General features: G+C 39.1%; 1 protein-coding gene across 8 annotated transcripts in view; it reads right to left on the bottom strand.

Moving 5' to 3' along the window:
* Positions 1-708: 708 nt before the first annotated feature.
* LOC134210761 (peroxidasin) overlaps positions 709-14,672 on the bottom strand; it is a 671,031-nt gene continuing 657,067 nt past the window's right edge. For all 8 annotated transcript variants that reach the window (XM_062687010.1, XM_062687008.1, XM_062687009.1 and 5 more), the window contains exon 12: positions 709-3,640. In XM_062687010.1, coding sequence (XP_062542994.1) covers positions 994-3,640 — 2,647 coding nt within the window. In that variant the 3' untranslated portion in view covers positions 709-993. The remainder of the gene's footprint in view (positions 3,641-14,672) is intronic.

Genomic DNA, 14,672 nt, shown 5'->3' with positions numbered 1-14,672 from the left:
TTATTCCAGGGATCTCTTGGATGACTAAGAAAATATGCCATGGACGCATCCTATGTATCGCATGTCCAATGTCCAAGCTCTTGGAGGTTCTCGATAAACTTTAAATGAAAATGACGATAAACTGTTTATTGTGCGTCATCATGGCTCTGCAGCACTTGAGGTTCTATTAGGTCCTAACTCGTCCCTAATACCACAGACAAACAGACCTAACACATTGAACATTCACTCATCAAATTCATCGTCGTTTAAAAATTAAAATAACATCAGTTGATTTCAGTTACTAGGGCAAATCACAAACCAAATGGCGGTAGCGAATAAACGTCAAACTCGATTAAATCCGATGCGCGTGCCGCTATTTATCGATTGGCCAACTAATGATTATTTGAATTGACCAGTAAATCAGAGATGATGGAAATTCGACGAGTGTTATGTATGTTTGTCTGTGCTTATACCGAAATTGGTGAAAGGCACATCTTAATACTAAAAGTAGGTTAAATATCAAACTTGGCTTACCTAACAAGTTGCAAACTTTTTTACGCACCAAATTCCAATTAGCGCTCCCTCTTTTTACGCTCTGATTCAATTTACGCTCCCCTGTTTTGGGCGCAAAAAGAGATTTTGCAGTAGTTAAAATAAGAGAATGCTTCAAATTACAAAACATCAAACAAGGAAGATTTCATTGTATTAAGAATCACTGCTCCAGAGAAATTGATATATGTATGTATTAAGAGAAACTAAACAGTAAACAATACATAACCCAAACTTTTTTTCTTCCTAAAATACTAACTTTATTTGGCACAACGTTTGTGAATAGTAGGAAAGTAAAGTCACCGAAAAACCCTTACTGCCGTAATTTTACCTTTAAACTATCTTTGTTTCGGTGAAGAATCTCCACCCAACGCTACAAGTGTCAATATCTAACTTGAAATCTAGAACCCTAAACGCTACCTGCATTCTGTATCGTTATCACCGTCCTGCCGAGCTTGGCTACATTCATGGCATATCCTTCTGAGTTACCGCAACACCACTGTCGTCCTCCGCACACGTTGGGCAGCACTTGCCGTCCTCCTTCATCAGTACCAGCCCGTTCTCGCAGATCAGCTCGGCGCACTTTTCCGTCTCACAGCTGATCTGATGGTGCTCGCACTCGCACTTGGTGCAGTCGTCCCGCATCCAGATTTCGTTGTTCAACCGCTTAATGCCCTTGTTGTCCACACAGTGGCCGTGTGGTTTGCCTTTCGTAGGGTTCGAACCGTTGGACGCTGCCGCCATTGCAGCCGAACACTGCTGTTCCAGCCGACGTATTTTCCTTCGCATCTGTTTCATCGATTTTTGGAAGGTTTCGATCATAGACTCCAATCCTTCGATGCGCTCCTCATTCATGTCATCGTCCATGAAGTCCTCCTCCAAATGGTTCTCCGGTTCCGGTTGCCTAGCCAGTTTGCTTCCAATGTCCCGTTTCGAACGGATGGATCTTCGCTGTCTAGGCAATAAATTGTATCGCTTGTGGTGCCGAGAGCAATCACTGCAATCGATCCAATGTTCCATGTCCATCTGCGGAATGTCCTCACAGAACTTGTAGCCACCCTGTTTGCTTGGTAACACAAATACGTTCTCGGTTACTCGAGTTATGTTATCTCCATTATCACACAGCACTCGTCCTAATGTGGTCTTTTTGATCTGCGCGAGCTGTTCTGGTTTGAATTGATCGTTTTCGTACCAGAAACGATCACCATCGCGGAGTTTTTTGAACTGTTCAACCAGGATACACATGAACAGTGGCCCAATCTTTGCTCCAGGCAGTTGATCTTCTAGAATTCCTCCAACCCACAGGTCGATATTATCCGGGTGACCATAAAGTTCCTCGAGCTTATTTCTCGCTGTTTCGCTGGTGATTTCATACTTCAAATCTTCGAAGCTGTCTGCAGCTTTCATATTACAAAACTTTCTATAGTCGTTATAACCTGTAATGGCGTGATCTCTCGCTCGCTGGATATTGATTGCTGCCAAATCCAATGCAACGGCATGTGCCGTTTCGAAAAGCTTCTCCGTCAAATCCGTGTTCAAGTTTTGGTTGGGCTTTTTCAATTTTGCTGGAACCGAAAATAATCCACGTAATAAAGGATCAACTCCTCCTTCGTAAACTATTCTCCATGGTGCGAAAAATGCTTTGTGCAGTGGCAGGTTGCCCTGCTCAATTGGTTCAAATGACTCGTTTAACCTGTGCAGAATAGGGTTGATCAAAGAATGTCCAAACCTGAGGGCCGCCGTTGCGAATTCATTCGTAATCGATGGGTTAATCGTGGAATCGTAGCCCTTATAGTCACCGAGCAGAATCATTCCACGCTCGCCGACAATCTCAGGCAACCACTGTTGATAAGTAATGTGTTGCATCATTGCTCCCACCACCTTTCTGCTTTCAAAATAAATCTTATCTCCATCCCAGTGTGGATTGATTCTCTTGAATTCTTGTGCGACCCGATTGTGTTCTCTAAACCAAATGGTATGCATCGTTATCAATCCCACTTGTTCATTAACTCTGATATCTCCGGCAGTGAAGCAGTTCACCGTACTTTCTTCCAAGTTTCTTCTACAGTCCATCCCATCGGTAGGCGCCGCAAATGGCAGCAGCGACTTCTGATTAGGGAAATGCGGGCCCTCTCTCAGCAGGCCGTCGTCCGTGGTCAAATTTCTAAGATCTCTAGCAAAGTTCTCCGAATATCCATAAACTTGTGACGCATCTATGTAAGATGTGAGTTGGTTGATCTGTTCTCGTGGTTGAACGGTTCCGAAGAAGATCGAAGTCATTCCAGATCCACAAACGGCACTCGATCGGACAAAGTCTATACATCGTCTGTTATGTACCCGCGGATCGCCTTCTGGGATCTCGATCGGATAGCAAGGTGCCGCGTACTCACAAGTCTTCTTACAGTCTACGCCGTCCCAACTCTCTGAACTAACCGATGGAATTGCATGATCCAAGTCGTGGTCCAAAAACTGTCCCCACTGCATGACCATGTGTGTGATACGATCGTCCGGTGTGATGATCTCAGTAGCAATCAGACTGGTTGAAACCAAACGAGCGCTGGGTTTGGAGAATCCATGGTAAAGGCGAGTTTTGTTCCACCCAATTGGCATATTGAATCCATTTTCGTATATTGGAGGCAGCAATCGGCGGAAGCCCGTGAGCGAAGATCCCCAAGTAGGATTTTTGTAGTTGTTGCACGATCCATCCAGCGTACGGAACTTGGCGTGGAAGCAGAGATCCGTGCAGTTGGGTGTCACTCGATGGGCCATACAACCGCTTAGCTGAGCTAACAGATCCAGATAGTCCGGCGAGAGTAGATCGTTGTAGTTGAAGTCTGTCGTGTTGGTGGACAAGTTCTGTCCGGAGTTGACATGCTTGCGGATGTTGACCAAAGCTCGTTCGTAGACTTCGGCAGCACGGGCCAATTCACGAGCTGGCCCCGTTGGGAAGCGCACGATACGGAACAGATCCCCGTGGTGCTGCTGAGTTCTGTTACCCGCTACTGAGAAAAGCTTGGCAATCGTCTGATTGATAGCTAGGTCGACTTCGCGGGATGCTTCGGCAATAGCAATGCGCACGAATTGGTCTCCGGGAAGCAGCTGGAATTTTTTCCTGCAAAAAATGGAGAAGAAGAAACATCAATGAAGATCTAAATAGGGTAAAATTGTTTGACAAAAATTGCCCTGCAAATTGTTGCTATAGTCGGCCTTTGGCTATCCGGTGGTACATGATAAGTAGCGAGGCAAGGAGAGAACGCCGGGGAGCTACTCCTTCAACCCGGGCGTGGAAGGTCGCCCACTTCAAAGGTGGTGGAAACACGGAAAGTTTGAGCGGCGACGAACTGGTAGCGGTCTTGTCTCGAGCGTGTGACGCTACTATGACGAGCAAATTGCAGCACTTCGAGCAACCTGCCTCAGGGCTAGAAGAAGACTACGAAGGTCACAATGGTCTCAATGGAAGTGAAGGCTGGCCTTAAACAAGGCCTTCAAAAAGAGCAAGAAAGACTGCTTCGACAGACTGTACCAGAGCGCCAAGTCGAACCCATGGGGCGTTGATAATGACTGAATCTGGTCACATATGAGTTGCCTTTGGAGACCAGGAGGCCCCTCAACGTATAGACCAATCTGGCTAGTAGACATGGTGGGGAAGCTACTGGAGAAGTTGAAGCTGTCGCCTTACGTGGAGGAGGTGGGAGGAATATTGAGCGAGCAATTCGGCTTTCGGAGAGGACGGTCTACTCTGGATGCCATTAAATCGGTGGTTAACACTGCAGAGGTCGCCATCGAATGCAAACGGGGCTTTATACGTTACTGCGCAGGGGGCCTTGACTAGCGCCCCCATCACGGCAGGTCAGCAGGACTCGCCGATGACATAACCATGACCGTGTGCGGAGAGTCCATCGAGGAGGTCGAATTGACTGCAAATTATTCGATCAGAGAAATGGTTGCGCAGTAAGAAGCTACAGTTGGCGCATCATAAAACGGAGATGATGGTCGTCAACAACTGGAAATCGGTGCAGGAGGCGACAATTAGAGTGACATCACCTCCAAAAGATGCTGGACGATAAGTTGAGCTTCAAAAGTCACATCGACTACGTCTGCAAGCGCGGCGATGGCGATAGCGGCACTATCGAAGAAGATGGCTCCAGGGTGTGCTCCAGCAAGCGCAGGCTGCTTGCAAGCGTGGCGGTTTTAATACTGCTATACGGAGGTCCAGCCTGGGTGTCGGCATGGAGCGCTATCTGCAACATAGGGGAGGAGAAGACCACCAGCTGTCATTGAAAGAAAAAGTAGAATCATTGAAATTTCACACGGTATACCACGCATTGAAGTATATTTTTGTTATAAAACAAAAATTAAGGACGTTTCTAAAAAAAAATCTTAGTTTACGCTAACCCCGTAAAAGCACACAAAATAGACATGATATCTCGATTTTTATATTTTTTTTTCGAATAAGCAGTTAATGCTTAAGATTGTTGAATTTCTAACCCCACAAACTAAACATTGTTTGACAAAAAAAAATATAACGTTCTAGAGACATTTTAATTCTCATTTTCTATATCATGCCATGTCAAATTTCCATGGTTCTACTTTTTCTCTAAACTTTTCCAGGTGACTGATAAAGGAACCTCCCCCATGCGAAAGCTGGAAAGTACTCATAGGCTATTGTGCCTAAGTGTAATCAGCGCATATCGCACCGTATCTCTCGAGGCGGCATGTGTACTCGCGGGCATGATTCCTATCAAACTGGTGGTGGAAGAAGACGAGGATTGCTACGCCTTCAGGGACACCGGTAGTGCTCGAAGGAATATCAAGGCAGCATCTGTAGCCAAATGGCAGAGGGAGTGGAACAACTCGGCTAAGGAAAGGTGGACCCATCGCCTTGCCTAAGTGTGTCTGCAGGGATTAGCAGATCTCATGGAGAGCTAAACTTTGGTCCACTCAAAATAATTGTCACTTTAATTCCACTATAAAAAGTCATGTAGACTTTAAAAATCGAAACTTTCATCGGCCTTACTGGAATCAAATAAAACTTACTCAAATCAGAAGTGCATCTTAATAAGAAATGTAGTGGAATTCATTAGAGAACATTGAAAATAATATCTATATACTCTTCTAGTGAATTCTACTCAAAATGAATGTATGAAAAATATATGAGTGGGGTTCTCAGAGCGAAATGTATGTTTATCAACTATCGCTAATGAAACATTTTGCAAAAGCATTATGAGAACGATTTGCGAAGCAAAATGTTTGAGCATGAAATAGTTTTCTACTCCTATTTTTGCCCAAGTCCGCTTCTAGTGGACGGGATACAGATCACTAATAGGGATACTATAGAAAAATTATCAAAGTTTCACTTAAAATTTAAGTAAATGGCCAAAGAAAAATTCACTTAAATTTTATTTTTATTTCTAGTGAATTGAGATTAATGAGTGCCGTCACTAATAAATCATTTAACTTTTACACACGAAACTACATGGAAAATATTTGCATATGTTTTCAAGTAGCTTCTAAGTGAAAATTATTTTGAGTGTCGGACAAGCGGACAACGTCATCAGCTTGCGGTTAGACCTGTGCGCCGAAGTATTTGTGAGCGGCGGCGGCGTAAGGCCATTTTTACACCGGCGGCGGTGGCGTCGGCGGCTTCACGCCGTAAGCAATGTTCGGCGGCGTGAATCAGCGTGAAGAATTTTGAGCTGGGAAAAAAATGTCATTCGGCAAGGCATATCATGCTTTTCATGAATTTTAGGGTTTTTTGTACAATTTCTAGCTACAGTCAGACTGATGGGGGGAACATCCTTATTTATAGCTATAGCTTGTATCTCCACAGCAAAAGTTCATATTACATCCTCCACTAGGACATTGCCGCATCCAAGCACATAAGTTCATTGAAAAGTATTTCGGATATAAATCCAGAAATTAGTTTGGAAATTACTCAAGATATTCCTCAGAAAATTCGAAAAATGAATTCTAAGAACTAATTTACAATTTCCCTATTGAATTCCTTCAGAACTTCCTCCAAGAATTCCCTTCAAAATTTATTTGGATATTTGTTCGGAAATTCTTTCCGATATTTCTCCAAAAGTTCCTTTATTCGAAAACTTTTTTAAGAATTCCTTAGAAAATACCTATGGAAAATTCTTCAAGAATTTCTTTAGGAATACCTACGGACACTGTTTAAGGAATATATTCGGAAATGCCTTTAGGAGAACTCTATCTGAATTTGATTAAAGATTTTTTTTAGAATTTCCTTCAGGAATTTCTTTTAATAATTTCTAATAGAAATTCTTCCAGTAATTCCACAAAGAACTTCTTCGAAACCCTAGGAAGATATTTTTCGTATGCTTTCGAAATTTCCCTCTGAAATTTATTTCAAACTTTCTCCAGGAATTCTTTCTGAATTTCCTGTAGGAATTCCTGCGGATATTCCTCCAGAAATTCTTTAAGCAACTCTTCCAAAAATTCCTGTAGACCCTCGAAAATTTCTTTTAAAATCCCTTTTAGAATCTCTACAGGAATTCTTTTAGGAAATCTTTGAAAATTTCGTTAGTAAATTCCTTCATTTTTTCAACCGTTGTTTTAGTTTTTTTAATTGAAAATAAGTTTATCACTCAAATATCTTTGGAAATTTATTCAAAAAATTCTTTTGAAATTGTTCCAAATAAGAAATCTTTCTGGAATAATTCCTGCAAGAATTTTGTATGGTTTCTGAAGGAAGTTCCAAAGGAATTTCTGAAAAAAAAATCATAAAGGCCTTTCCGGAGGGTTTACTAAAGGAATGTCCAAATTAATTCCTGGTGGTTTTTCTAAAGAGATTTTCGGCCGTCTAAGACGAGTTAAGTACTGTCCATTTAATTCCACCAGTTAATTTTCGTTATCTTTGCAGATACGTATTTCGACCACAACTGTGTGGTCGTCTTCAGTGTCTCGTACTTGACTCGACTTCGTATCTGCAAAGATAACGAAAATTAACTGGTGGAATTATTTCAGACCGCATCGTGCTTTCGTGCTGTGCGGTTCTTTCTCTTTGCGGAAGGAAGTTTTTAATACTACCCGAAGCTATTTTAATTTCAACGGTGCTTCTTAGCGCTATTTCTACCCACTGATCCCGTTACGATCTTTGCAAGGACCCGTGCCTTCGTTTTACGTTGGACCCGTTTGCGGAAGTAAAATTCCGACAAGCGGTGGTAATCCTGCAGGGACACCGTTCTGGTAAAAACCTCTAAGAAGGTCACGTCTCCACGCTCAGCAATGAGTATTAATAAAAACAAGAGGAAGGGGGAGTCTCTGAATTCTCCACTTCCTTCAAAGAAACAAGGTTTCAAGACCGTCCTGCCCAAGCGCGGAAAAAATAGAAGGAAGCTGGGGACTTCAGATATTCCTTCTAAATCTAACGTTGACATTATTTCTTCTCCCATCGAACTGAGCAATCAGTTCGATTTGATTAATAACGAATTTGAGGAAATCGAATCTACCTCTAGCCCAGGTGATTCGATTCATGTGAAGAAACAACGGATTCCGCCAATTGTGGTATCTGTTGCCGAGTTTTCTGGCTTTCGGAATGAAATCTTGAGTAACCTTCGGGGGATCAAGGTTTCATTTCAGATTGCTAGGAAGGGTGACTGCCGCGTTTTGCCGGGATCCTTTGACGATCGCAAACGTCTTCTCCAGTATTTAACTGAGAAGCGCCATAAATTCTTCACATACGACGACAAAACTGAGCGATTGTTCAAAGTCGTCTTGAAAGGTCTGCCCAGTGATGACAAATCACTGGATGAGATTAAAATTGAAATTTCTGAATTACTTGGATTTTCACCAGTCCAAGTAATTAAGATGAAAAGAAATCCCACTCTGGTACTTCCCAAAGGGCATTTCTCAAGAATTTTATTTAGTTCATTTTAACAAAAGTGAACTAAATAATATGAAAAGTTTGAAAAGGCCTGTATTATGTCCCATGTCCGTGTTACATGGGAACATTTCCGCAGGCCTGGGGGAAATTTCCAAAACCCCACTCAGTGCCGTAAGTGCCAAAAGTGGGGTCACGGAACCAAACATTGCCACATGGATGCTAATTGCATGATTTGTGGTGCAACCTCTCACGCTAAGGACGCCTGTCCTGTGAGAGAAGATTCCAATAAATTTAAGTGTGCAAATTGTGGGGGTAATCATAAATCCAATTTCTGGGAATGCCCTTCACGCAAAAGTTTTGAATTCCCGTGCAAAATCGATGACGGGAAATTCCAATCGGATCCCAGATTCGACGGGTAGAAATTTTTCAAACGCTCAAATTTCGAAACCAGTTACCGGTCGAGCAATTTATACCCACCACAATTCACAAACAAATTTTGCCGCTCGTCAACGGGTAGCAAGCACTTCAGTAAATTCCAATTTTTCGAATGTACCTACGTATGCAAACATCGCTGCTGGTAGACAAAATTTCTCTTCTCAAAATGAGGTTTATACCCATGTCCCAACGGAAAATAATGGTCATGTTGCCGATTCAGGTAGCATGACTGCTTCCGATTTTGATTTTTTAACTGAACAATTGCATCACATGATTGATGCAATGTTCAAAGCAAATACCATTCCAGAAGCTGTTCAGGTTGGTATAAAGTACACACAAAAAAAGTTATCGGACTCCGTTTCAATGGATCCAAATAATTGTGTGAAAGTTCTAAATTGGAATGCCCGCTCTCTAAAGGGTAAGGAAGATGAATTATTCAACTTCCTAACAGTTCATAATGTGCATATTGCCATTATAACAGAAACCTATTTAAAACCAGGACTCTCCATTAAAAGAGATCCAAATTATTTTATCTACAGAAATGATCGTCTTGACAGCGCCTGTGGTGGGGTCGCCATTGTCATCAATAGACGTATCAAACATAAATTATTTTCTTCATTCAAAACCAAAGTTTTTGAAACCTTGGGAGTTTCTGTTGAAACAAATTTTGGAAAATTTTCCTTCATTGCAGCTTACTTGCCTTTTCAATGCAATGGGCAGCAAAAGAATTGGTTGAAAGCTGATCTTCAAATTCTGACTCGCAACAAATCAAAATTCTTCGTAATTGGTGACTTCAATGCCAAACACCGTTCATGGAATAATGCTCAAAGCAATTCCAATGGTAAAATTTTATTTGAAGATTGTTCTGCGGGATATTATACTATTCAATATCCCAATGGACCAACTTGTTTTTCTTCCAGTCGAAATCCTTCTACAATTGATTTAGTTTTAACGGATTCAAGTCAGCTGTGTGGCCAATTGGTAACTCATGCTGACTTTGACTCTGATCACCTTCCTGTGACATTTGAAATCTCACTCTACTTTTAATTATCATAGAGCTGATTGGGATTTATATAAATCGTATATCAATAGGAATTTTGATGTTGATATTTCTTTCGATACCAAAAGTGATATTGATAATGCTCTCGTATCTTTGACAAATTTAATTGTTAAAGATTGAGGCATTGCAATTTCCAAATGTGAAATCAAATTCAACTCCATTATTATTGACGACGATCTTCAGCTACTAATCCGCTTTAAAAATGTGAGGCAAAGGCAATACCAAAGAACTCGCGATCCCGCGTTGATAGTTATTTGGCGAGATTTGCAAAATGAAATTAAAAACGTTTCGCTATTCTGAGAAATACCAACTTTGAGAATAATGTCTCGAAGTTGGATCCCAGTTCGAAACCCTTTTGGAAATTAACGAAAATTCTTAAAAAAACCTCAAAAGCCAATTCCAGCGCTTAAAGAGGGAAATAAAATTTTATTAACAAATGGCGAAAAGGCTCAAAAACTTGCTCAGCAGTTCGAGAGTGCCCATAATTTTAGTCTAGGTCTCACTAGTCCAATTGAGGATCAGGTTACACGAAGCTTCGAAGACATTCTCAACCAAGATAATGTTTTTGACCCTTCGTTGGGAACTAATTTGGATGAAGTGAGATCTATTACTAGAAAATTTAAAAATATGAAAGCCCTGGGTGATGATGGTATTTTCTACATACCTATCAAAAGAGCTCTTCAGCCTGTTTGGTTAATTTATTTAACAAATGTTTTCAATTGGCATACTTCCTAGATAAATGGAAAACGCCAAAGTTGTTCTAATTTTGAAGCCGGCCAAAAATCCAGTTGAGGCTTCTAGTTATCTCCCAATCAGTTTGCTTTCTTCAAGAACCATACTGTTTGAAAAGATTATTTTAAATAGAATGATGGTTCATATTAATGACAATTCTATTTTTGCTGATGAGCAATTTGGTTTTCGCCATGGGCATTCAACCACTCATCAGTTATTAAGAGTTACGAACTTAATTCGGCTCAACAAATCTGAAGGATATTCGACTGGAGTTGCTCTTCTTGATATAGAGAAAGCATTTGATAGTGTTTGGCATGAAGGTTTGATTGTAAAATTGAGGAATTTTAATTTTCCTCTGTACATTATTAAACTGATCCAAAATTATTTATCAGATCGCTCACTGCAGGTAAACTATCAGAATTCTAAATCTGATAGATTACTTGTAAGAGCTGGTGTTCCCCAAGGCAGCATACTGGGGCCCATATTGTATAACATTTTTACTTCTGACTTACCTGATTTACCACCAGGGTGTCAAAAATCTTTGTTTGCAGATGACACAGGTCTTTCAGCCAAAGGGCGAAGCCTTCGTGTCATTTGTAGTAGATTGCAAAAAAGTTAGGATATTTTCTCCACTTACTTGCGAAAATGGAAAATTTCTCCGAATGCTTCCAAAACTCAGCTTATAATTTTCCCACATAAGCCGAGAGCTTCTTATTTAAAACCTTCTAGCAGACATATTGTCACTATGAATGGGGTTCCAATTAATTGGTCTAGCTAAGCTAAATATTTAGGACTTCTGCTAGATCAAAAATTAACTTTTAAAAATCACATTGAAGGCCTTCAAGCCAAATGTAACAAATATATTAAGTGTCTATATCCACTTATAAACAGAAAATCAAAACTTTGTCTTAAGAACAAACTTTTGATTTACAAACAAATTCTTAGACCAGCCATGTTGTATGCTGTGCCAATATGGACTAGTTGCTGCAATACCAGAAAGAAGGCACTTCAGAGGATTCAAAATAAAATTTTGAAAATGATTCTGAAGTTACCTCCGAAGTATGGTACCAATGAACTTCATAGAATTTCTAATGGTGTGACAGTGCAACAAATGTCCAACAAAATAATTTCAATTTTAGATAAAAAATCGTTGCAATCTTCTATTGCAACGATTAGCTCCTTGTACCCTTAGTATAAATTAGGTTAAGTTTAGTTTAAGTAGAAAACATTGTAATTCCTACATGGTTTAATTCCCACAGAGGACATATCGTAACTGCCAGAGGCAATTGAAATGTATTCATAATATCTAAAAGCGTAACATAGCAAATAAGGATGATAGTGTTAAGAAAACACGGAACACCTAGTCTAAGAGATGAATGCATGTATTAGATAATTAGCAAATAAAATTAGTTAAAAAAAAAAAGAAAGAAAAACTGGTGGAATTAAATGGACAGTACTTAATTCGTCTTAGACGGTTGAATACACTCCACTGAAAGAGCTTTATATATTTTTCTGAGATTTTCGGATTAATTCCTGGGGGAATTTTCGACTCAATTCTTGAAATAATAACCCAATGACAACCTAAAAAGATTTTCGAACAGAATTTTTAAATGAATTTCTGAAGAAATATCAGAAGGAATTCTGAGAGGAGTTTATGAAGGAATTTTTATTAAGCGTTCAGAAAAAAAGCTATTGGAATTTATATGGAAACTCCTATATTTTCCAGGAATTTCTTCGAAAATCCTGACAGTAGTAAAATAAACTCAGTTCTGATTCTTGAGTCAAGACAGGAAAAACTCTCAAAATATCGAGATTGCGGATATAAAAAAAATCCTTGGGAATTAACGGCAGAAGTTCCTTCGAAAATGTCTACAGATTTCTTTTCGTAAATACCGAATCAATTTCTGAATCATTTCTCTCAATCATTAAGAAACTCATTCTAGTACACTTTCAAAAATTTCGTCAAGAATTCGATCGGAAATTTCTTCAGGAATTCATTACAAAACCTCCACAAATGAAAAAATGAATCGAAATTTCCCTCAGGAATTTCTTCGGAACTTTTTAGGATCTTAGAAATTTTTTAAAGTAGGGTAACCGTACCCTTAGTGGAAGTAGCACCAATAGGGGAGGTAGTGGGGTTTAAATGAGATTTATCATTTATATACCATTTACGATGGCTTCAGTTGATGCGTTAAGCTTTAAATATCCTTTTAAATGCAACTTATCCTAAGATTTTGCTTTAAAAACTATTGAAAACAATGATTTTTCTTAATAAAATTGACTCCCTTGCACTTATAGTGGTGCAACTGTACCAATAGTGGCGAGTCCCATAAGAAATCAATGGATAGCACCACTACGGGAAACAAAATTAATTTGGGTACAATTCCCCACAGTTGTAATGGATTTGACGTGCCCTTCCTCAAAGAAACCATTACTCGGAAAGCTCAAAAATGATCGCAAATCTATTATTGATTTATTTATTTATTTAATTCATTTAAACAGTACCATAAGACCACAGTCTTTTTAAATTGTTACATAAGATTTCCTAGTAGAATGAGTGTTTAATTACAATCAATATTGATTCATTTCAGTCCAATGAATCAAATTACTATTAATTATTAAAGTATTCAATACATTTTCTCCTAAATGTTACATAAGATCTTTCTAGAGTTTAATCATTTGGTAGTAAATTACACATAATCACGCCTCTCACGAAAAACGATTTCCCATACCTTGTAGTATTAAAACGCGAGATTCTGTACTTCCTGCACCTATTACTTCTAAAAGCTTCCAATTTGTTAAATAGATACCCAGGTTGCATTGTAGTGGCAAGTTTAAATAGGAACAGACAACATCTCACTTGACCAAATTTGTCAAAAGAGCAACCAATAAGTCGATGTTGTAGGTGCAAAACTCTGGAAAATCTATTTAAATGATAGACATATCGCACACAAGCGTTAAGTACAACGCGCAATCTGGATAAGGCGAATGATGAAACATCAAACAAAACATAATAGCAAGCGATAAAATGAGGAAAAATAAGACTTTTAAACAGTTTGAGTCTAGTTTTTTCATCAAGAAAATCACTCATGACTTAATGTTCTCAAAGCTGCTATTATTTTTCTACATTTAAAAAAAATAAATTTTTTAAAAGAGAAGTTATCATCGATTATTACACCAAAACTAGTGACATGATCTTTGAATGCTATTTGCTCGTCATTCATACTAAGGGTAGGTTTTAACACAGCATTACCTCGATTACCACTAATAAATAATGCATCTGTTTTTTTAACATTGATAACATATTTTTAGACGACCATTCACGGATCCTTGCTAAATCTTCATTGATTTTAGTAGAGATTACCGAAGAAGATTTATCATGACAATCATAATATAACTGGACATCGTCAGCAAAAAGATGAATTTTGCAATGTTTCAGAACTTTTGTAATATCATTAATATATAAAGAAAACAAAATGGGGCCAAGAATTGATCCTTGCGGAATACCAGAAATAATAGAAACAAAATCAGATATAATTCCATTGCTATAAACAGCTTGCGACCTACCTTGCAAATAGGTATCAATAAGATTAGCTGCATGATTAGAACAATTGAATTGTTTACGTAATTTATCACAAAGTATCTTATGAGAAATCGTATCAAACGCTTTAGAAAAATCGAGGAAACAGGTCTACCATTATCCAAGATACACCAATGTCATTAGTGCTGTCCAATGAGAGCTTGAAGTAGCTCGAAGTTTCTCCCTGTCCTGCTTATGCCCATTTGTTGACGAAAAAGAACGAGCAGGACGGGAACAACTTCGAGCTACTTCGAGCTGCTCATTGGACAGCATTATTAAAAATTTTCAACATGGCAGTTTTGGAACTGTGATTGGGACGGTATCCTGATTGACAACTATTAAGAAAGTTGTTTTGCTCAACGTAGCGACATATTTGAAATATAATAACCCGCTCGAAAACTTTGGATAAAGCACAAAGAATACTGATAGGTCATAAATTATTTATGGTATCACTGGAAGCCTTCTTTTTTATGGGAATGATTTTGGAT

This window comes from Armigeres subalbatus, chromosome 2 (genome assembly GCF_024139115.2).
Source record: "Armigeres subalbatus isolate Guangzhou_Male chromosome 2, GZ_Asu_2, whole genome shotgun sequence".
NCBI classification, from domain to species: domain Eukaryota; kingdom Metazoa; phylum Arthropoda; class Insecta; order Diptera; family Culicidae; genus Armigeres; species Armigeres subalbatus.
Note: the sequence above shows the minus strand (reverse complement) of the source record. Positions and strands in the feature narration are given on the sequence as shown.